Source organism: Micromys minutus (genome assembly GCF_963924665.1).
Source record: "Micromys minutus genome assembly, chromosome: 11".
Taxonomy (NCBI): Eukaryota; Metazoa; Chordata; class Mammalia; order Rodentia; family Muridae; genus Micromys; species Micromys minutus.
Genome location: NC_137980.1, coordinates 14,615,326 through 14,623,109, shown reverse-complemented (window position 1 = coordinate 14,623,109; position 7,784 = coordinate 14,615,326). Strand labels below are relative to the sequence as shown.

Here is a 7,784-nt window from a genome sequence, read left to right as displayed (position 1 = left end):
AAGAAAGCAGATTACATGCAGAATCTCAACATGGTGTTTGGGCTGGCCCAGAATTCAACTAAGGTGTTGGGATTATGGTTATGCACCACCATAAATGCTAAGCTATTGTAGTTTTCTTTGGACTAGATACAATTTTACATTAGCTCATAAGGGAAATGAGTTGTGACTGCCAAGTAAAGGACACACCTGTTGAATGTCAGATGCAGGCAACTTGAGTTACTCTCACTGCACACAAAATGTTTTCAGCAACATCATCTTTTGCACTCAGAAACTACTTGACAATTTAATTGATGAACCAAAATTTTCCTGGGTACTAATAGGACCAAATGTGATTTTCTGTGTTTATTATGATTTTCTATTATATTTTCTCTTGGTTTTGTTTACTGAGACAAGGTCTCACTATGTAGACCAGAACTCACTATGTAGACTAGCTGCCCTCAAACTCAGCAATCTGACTGCCTTTGCTTATGTGTTGTGATTAAATGTGAATTCTACCATGGCTGGCTTCCACATATTTGGACATTTATTTTATGCATTTGAGTGTTTTGCCTGTATGTGTGCCATGTGTGTGCTTTGTACCTGCAAAGCTCAGAAAATGTTGGATTCCTGGAACTGAAGTTATAGATAGTTGTGAACCACCATGTGGGTGCTGGGAATTGAACTTGGGTCCTCTGCAAGAGTAGCCAGTGCTCTTAACCACCAGGCAGTCTCTCCAGCTCCTATTCTATCTTCAGCCTCTATTGGTAACTTTCATGGGCATACTTATATGTTTATCTATATAACCTAGAGAGCAACCCAGGGCCGTGGGTATGTTAAACACAAGTTGTTTCACTGAGCCATAATCCTAGTCCTAACTGGATCTATGTTGCAATACTAATATATCTGTGCTCTCCAGAACCTACGGTCATACATGCCTAAGGATATTGTCCATGCCTTACCTATCACATTTTATACCTCACCACCAAATAGTTCGGCTATTTGATTTAGTGTGTGAAGCCCTCCATGGATGTCAAAGTCTCACCAGCCTCATCTTCCACCAATACCATTCACAAATCCTTTACCTTTTCATCCACTCACCCCTGACTAAACATGAGAACATGCCCAGCACCATTAGAGGAATCCGAGGGACCAGAGTGAAGCATGAGGGTCCTTCGTGTCTGAGAGACAATGTGAATAAACGTGGATGGGAAGCTGGATGCTGTGGTAGCTCATAGGGGAATGGCCTCCATAGACCTGTGCTTGAAGACTCGGCCCCCAGGTGGTAGACCTGTTTGGGAAGGATTGGGTCTTGTTGAAGGAGGTATGTCACTGTGGGCTGGCTTAGAGGTTTCAAAAGACTAGCCCCAGTCTCAACGTGCTCTGACTCCCGATTGCTGATCAAGTTCTGAGTACTCAGCTTTTCCTGCCACCATCACAGACTCAAACCCTCTGGAACCATAAGCTCAATTAAGCACTTTCTTTTATAAGGTGTCTCTCTGTCAGTGTTTTGCTACAGCAATAGAAAAACAATGAAGACAAAAGGCTATGGGTTCTATGTAATATGATAAAGCAGGAGGGGTGGAGTACTGGGGGTGGGGGGTCCAGGAAGATGGGGAGAACACTGTATGAAATCCAAGTCTTCGGGGAAGAGGAGTACATATTTGATGACCTTGAGCAGCCAGAACACCAAGGATGCTGGAACAGACTGGCCATGGGGAGTGACAGAGGTGTGCAAGGTGACTGAAGCAACAACAGCAGGTCGTGCAGAGGGTTTAATAGACCCCACATAGACTTCGGCTCTTCCTTTGAGTGAGACAGTAAGCCATCTAGAGCAAGTGGTGAATTGCATTTCCCAAGAGGCTGCTAAAGCCTCCTATCTCAGTGCTTTACCAGATGATCTTGCTACTCTCCTATGATGAGAAGAGAGCACAGAAAGAAAATGTGATGTACACGCAATGGGATGCTAGTCAGCCTTTAAAATGAAGGGACTCCTGAAATGTGAAGTAACTTAAATGACCTTGTAGAACATTGGTAAGTAAAACAATGCAGGTGCAGACAGACAAATCAGGCCACATAAGTGTTGACTGTCCTCTAAGCCAAGCAACCACCATCTTGGGCAGTTCAGTGGCACCCCTTGCTAAAGATCATCACAGCAGGGCTTGCTGACTATTCATTTACTCCCCATTATGAAGGGATGGAGAGGGTCACAGGATCCTTATCTGAGTATCCAGATACTCTGCTTTAATTTCATATGGTCTTTGGGGGAGGTGCTGGAGTATACAGGTGGAGGAAGACTAGGGGAAGGGGACACCATCTATTTGGCCATTGGGAAGCCCTCACCCTCAGTGGGCAAAGGATTTCAGGAACACCCCTCAACCCACACCTCTATAAGTAACCACTCACCAATGCCCTTCGTAAAGAAGCTTAAACTAATTGGTTCCCTAGAATGAACTTTAGCAGAAGCATGTCTGTCTGTGGCTGGAACCTTTGGAGAAGGAGTAGGTGTTTTGGTTCCCCCTAAGGATGAATTTTATTAACATCAAGCTACAGTGACATTTGCCTAAAAGAGCGGAAGGTTAGACTTGGTGTCTAGGCTATAGCTGAGTGGTACTGTTCCTGCCTGCCATGCATGAAGCTGTGTTCAATGTGTAGCAGCTGAAACACAGACAATATCAACACAGAAGCAGATTGTGAAACTGGTTATGCAGGACTCTGGAGTCATGTTGAAGGACTCAGAATTTCAACTAAGCTAAGAGAAGTGCTGTTAAACATGGTAACATTTAATAGTACAAATTGTTACAAGAGTGGACTCGCCATAAAAACGAAGTGATACAAGTTAATTAGCTTGATTTAGCCATTCAATTGATAGTTCAAGGCCTTAAATTGGAAAAATAAATCACCCATTTTTATTTGGCAATTACAAACTATCAGTACAGTTGCCAAGACTTCTGAACTCTGACCTCTGAAGGCACTAACCTGGCAAAAGCTAACTGGAGGCTTTAGTCAGGTCTCTAATAGAAAACAAACAACATAGTTTTCAAGTTTACATTTTATTAAAGTACAGAGTTAACAAGTTTGAGTTTTCTACATAGGAAAAGGCCAGTCAATTTCAGGTGCTTCATAGAAAAATTAGCATTGAAGAAAAAAAAAACAAATACAAATTCACAATTGGCTTTGTGGCTAATGGGGGAAAATAACTATTTTAAAAGGTAGCAAAATCTCTCCATGTCAGAGACCATTATAAGCAGTAGACTTACCACACAAATTGCATTCAAACTCCACTATAGCAAAAATGTAGCCATAAAATTTGGCTACAGCTAATTGTTTCCCAAAAAACCTTGTTTTAAAAAAAAATCAACAAGTTATGACTATAAAAATGTTTGTAGTTTTTCTTTGCAAAGTAAAAAAGTTTAAATCTTTAATAAATGAAAACAAAATGATCCTCTTAAAATTTTTATAAATAGCTCTCAAGACATATATTACTCATCTGCTGTAATCTTTCTTTACCTGAGAGAGTTTCCCAGGATCCCAAAGGGATTACCTTAAAGACTTCTATCATTTTCCTCACATGAATGTAGTTAAACTTCTCGAAGTCAACTGGGCGAACGCATTCTGGCTCTGCTCTTGCCCAACTAAACCAAAATCAAATATACCTCTTTGGTAAAAGCCAAGTGTTTCAGCCTTTCGAAATAACTGTGTCTGTGAACGTTTCACTGACGGCAAACAGAAAATGCAAATGTGATAAAGCCTTCCTGTCAGCTCCCCTGTCTATTGAAGTCACCCCAATGCTGGAGGGCTCATCTCTGCAGGAAATGAAAACCTTTACTATAAGCCACAGAAGAAACCTTCAGATTCTATGACCCAGGGGGCAAGCTCATGTCTGAGGAGGCCCAGGGTCCTCTCTGGTGCTCACCTTTCTTATGAAGCCCTTTCAAATCTTGGCAGTATGTGGGATGGGCATTGGTTTATTTTTCGGCACACGAAAAAGAGCCACTGCTCAGAAAGGCAATGGAAGAAGAGAAGCCCAGTAAGGTTAAATACAGGTTCTGGGGCTCTCTTTTCCAGGGTAACATGAAGCACCAAGGATGGCCCATCTGGCAAAATTTACATGAGTACATCATCTGATAAAGGCAGAGGGTGACAATTTGGGTAGGGGCAATTAACACTGGAGTGAAGTCACCCGTGGAACTGGAGATGTGGCAAGATGTCTCCCGTTGGCCACTCCTTACGGGATTCGGAACCCAAAAGTCTCAATACTCCATGCCTGCCCCCAACTCTTCCCCCACCACAGTTCACCGCTATAAAACTTCCCCAAACCTCGGGAGAACAATTTGTCTGTTGACTTTCCAAGAAACTCAGATCAGTTCTCCAGCACCACACAGCCTTGACTCAGCAATGGCACTGCAAGCAGGTATCAGGTGTGAACGGGACTCACTAACGTTGTACTCACAAGAGAACACATAATTTCTAAACCCCTGCCTCCGGGATGCCACGGCCACAGGGCAGACGGACAGTGTCAAAGCTTGCACTTTCATAATCCTGCTTGGGTACAGCACAAAACAAGGTCTGCCATCTTTAAAAGCTATGGTTGAAGCAAGCGAACTAACACTGCTGTTGTTACCTCGAAGCAATGGCCATTCCCCCAGTTTTCTCAAGTCTCACAACAATAGCATTCTTAAGGCTCACAACAGACTTCTACCTGAGTAGTTTCTTACACTGATCCCAAATGTCAACTTTTGTTTTGAAATAGGGTCTAGCTGGCCTAGAAATCACAGAGGCTCCTCGGGCTTCAGCTGGGATTAAAGGTTCAGTTCTTTACGTGTATCTTACTTGGAAACCCTTCATCCTCAAGAGTAGCCATCTTCTTTCTGACCATCAAGCTGATACAATCAGTTGAGAGTAAAGGGAGTGGCCGGCTTTCCCTCCTTTGAGACCTAACCTCTGAAGGGCAGGGCATGCACTCAACTAAGACTTAGGCAGCCAGAAAGCGAGTGGGGCTTGGTTGGTACAGAGGGAAGCCACAGGGGCTGCCACTGGTACTGTCTGGGTTTCCCTGAGCTACTTCCCAGAGAGGAAAAGGGGCCAAGAGCAGCCGGGGAATGTGTGGCCCTGTCAGCCTGGCCTTGAACTGGTGAGGACCAGTTCAAAAGTCGCCACACCTGGCTGTCGGTCTCAGCAGAGAAGGCAGACCTGGGCAAAACAATACTGCACACAGCACTACACGAGCTCCTCTCTGTCTGTCACAGTGCCACCCTCAGGCACAGCCGGAGCTGCTGCCATGAACTGGCGTTCACAGGGACTAACTGGGCTTGTTTAGTTAAGGTATAGCCATGCTTTTTGTGATTCTTCTGTGCTGTTGAACTGCTCAGAGGCCCCGACCTATTCCTCCTATACAAGGAATTATGATGAAGTTTACAGACAAGTAAGTGCTCTTATCTGTGTACCTTTTAAGACAGGATCACAAATACTGTAAATCATGCAAGTTCTCCGAAGAACTCACCGCCATTTCTTTCCCCTGAGTCCTTGTAGCAGGAGGGTACGGGGTGAGCAGAAATGAAGAGTCTGACATTTTGGCACGTGGGAGCCAAGCTTAGGTGGTCCCAGTTCTGCCTGACTGTTCGGATTGGCACTGGGGAAATCTCTTCCCTCCCTCAGCAAGAACACCGGCACTAGAATGCACACATGTGAGCACTACTTTCCAAGACCGGATCTGGGAACTTCTGTGGATGTAATCAGTCTTGTGAGACACCCCCAGCCACCTGCTTTTGCATCTCAGTCTAATTCCTCGGCTTGTCTAGCCGGTCTGTCTGGCCAGCTGCCTGGGATCCTCAACCCAGCCCTTCTCTACTTCAAGAAAACCATGGCATTAACCTTGGAAGCACACTGTAAGTGAGGAAGGCCTCATGGTGGGGGACAACTAGGGGGGCTGACCTTAACACTCTGAGAGGGTGTGACAGGCTGCAGTAAAGAAACATCTTTGTTAAGATCCTTAAAGCATTACTGTTAATGACACAAACAAGTAAGAACTGTAATGCTTCACTGCGTGGGCAAAGACAACAACATATTGTTTTACAGTCACATGAACACCAGCATCCGTAGGCACCAGGATTACTGCAGTGACTTGTACTGGGTAAGGAAAACACGGGGGAGCATCCCATGGAGGTGAGAACAGATTGTGCTTTTCACATTACTACAAACACCACCCTAGACAAGAACTAAGGAATTCTGCCAAGAAGGGCAGAGGGGACAAGAAGGCCGTGACTCCCAGCATCATGACCTCAATAGAAAATGCTGGGGGCAGGGACATGCGGAAGTAGTTGAGGGTGGACTCAAAGGAGGGGCTTCCTCTGTACTCTGTATAAACAGGGAGCGGTGGAGGCTCCAGGGGGCAAAAGTGACAGAGGCCAAGCCTACCTTCAGCTGAGGACGCAGTGTTTTTGTGTTGCTTTTTGTGCCAAGAATGAGAGTGGCAGGCCAAAGTGGCCATTTTCATCCCTGTGATGAGACTGCCATGCCCCAAGCTCTGCCCTGGTTAAAACGCACCCGGGAGGACCAGCAGCAAGACTTGAGCAAACTCTTGGGGAAGGCATAAAGAGATAATATAATTGCACCTACCAGCTTGGCTAAAGATTTCAATTCCTGTAGATCAAACTGGTAGTTTCCTTTTGGACTTTACAATAAGAAGCTCATCGGGAGATTTTGCTTGTTCCCTGAAAGCTTTGTCAGACCTACTTAAGCTAGCCAGAGGATGCCAGCTTTTCACAGAGCACCAGTCGCTGCTTAAACGCCTGGTGCACATGTTCAAAGGGCAGCCCTCCAGAGTGGGCACAGGCCTGCTGAGCCATGGGGCACTTGGACACCCTCACACAGAGAACTGCCTGGAGGGACAGCAAAGAGGGGCAACTAGGGTCCACAGGTACAGTAGCACACATATCCAGCAGGAGACCATCTTGACCCAGAAGATGGACCAGCTCCCAACGAAGAAGGTCTCAATGGTGGCATTTTCGTAGCTGTTGAGAAACAGGGCAGTGGTAAGAACACAAAGATAAGGTACCTCTGGCCCCTGGAAGATTTCAACTTTATTTCTTAGCAATTGATGGAGATATAACTCATACACATTTAAAATGTATCATTTGCTGACTTTTCCAACACTTACAGCCTTGTAGAATCATTGCTATACTCAGTTTTAAAGCATCCTCCCCTTCCCAGAGATCCTGCATCCCTTAGCTGCCCCCGCTTCCCCGTCCTCCATTACCCTGTACACACTGACCTTTCTGTCTATAGGATTTGTCTTTTTTAGGCCAATTCATGTAAATGAAGTCACATGGTCTCTCATGGTTGGCTTTTTAAACATAGCATATTGTTCCAAAGCTCTCTGCATTGTTCAAGTCTCAGCACTGATTGGGCATCCCTTAGCTGAGAAGCCTGAGACCAAATTTTAAGAGTTTTTGACTCTGGTGTATTTACATAGATGTTACCAGGTGAGCAAACCCAAAATTGGAAATGGTAACCCTTTCCATGTCTTGTCAGATCTGAGAACATTTTGGGGTTTCTAGATTGGGGATACTCACGATACATAACTCCATCTTATTGATAAATTGTATCTTATTACGTGGAAATAGCACACTTTGCTATCTCCTTATCAGTTACAGGATTTGAGCTACTCCTGACTTCTGCGTTGTGATAATTTACTATGACAGGAGCATCTGCCTATAGTTTTTGGTTACTTTTTCTTTTTGTCTTACATCTATACTTAGGAGGGAAATTGCTGGATTATACACTATGATCTTGTATTGAGCCATACA

General features: G+C 44.6%; 1 protein-coding gene across 1 annotated transcript in view; it reads right to left on the bottom strand.

The window, feature by feature from the left end:
- Positions 1-3,052: 3,052 nt before the first annotated feature.
- The window catches only part of SERINC5 (serine incorporator 5), a 98,230-nt gene continuing 93,498 nt past the window's right edge, over positions 3,053-7,784 (bottom strand). The window contains exon 12 of the mRNA XM_080924775.1: positions 3,053-6,989. Coding sequence (XP_080780901.1) covers positions 6,842-6,989 — 148 coding nt within the window. The 3' untranslated portion in view covers positions 3,053-6,841. The remainder of the gene's footprint in view (positions 6,990-7,784) is intronic.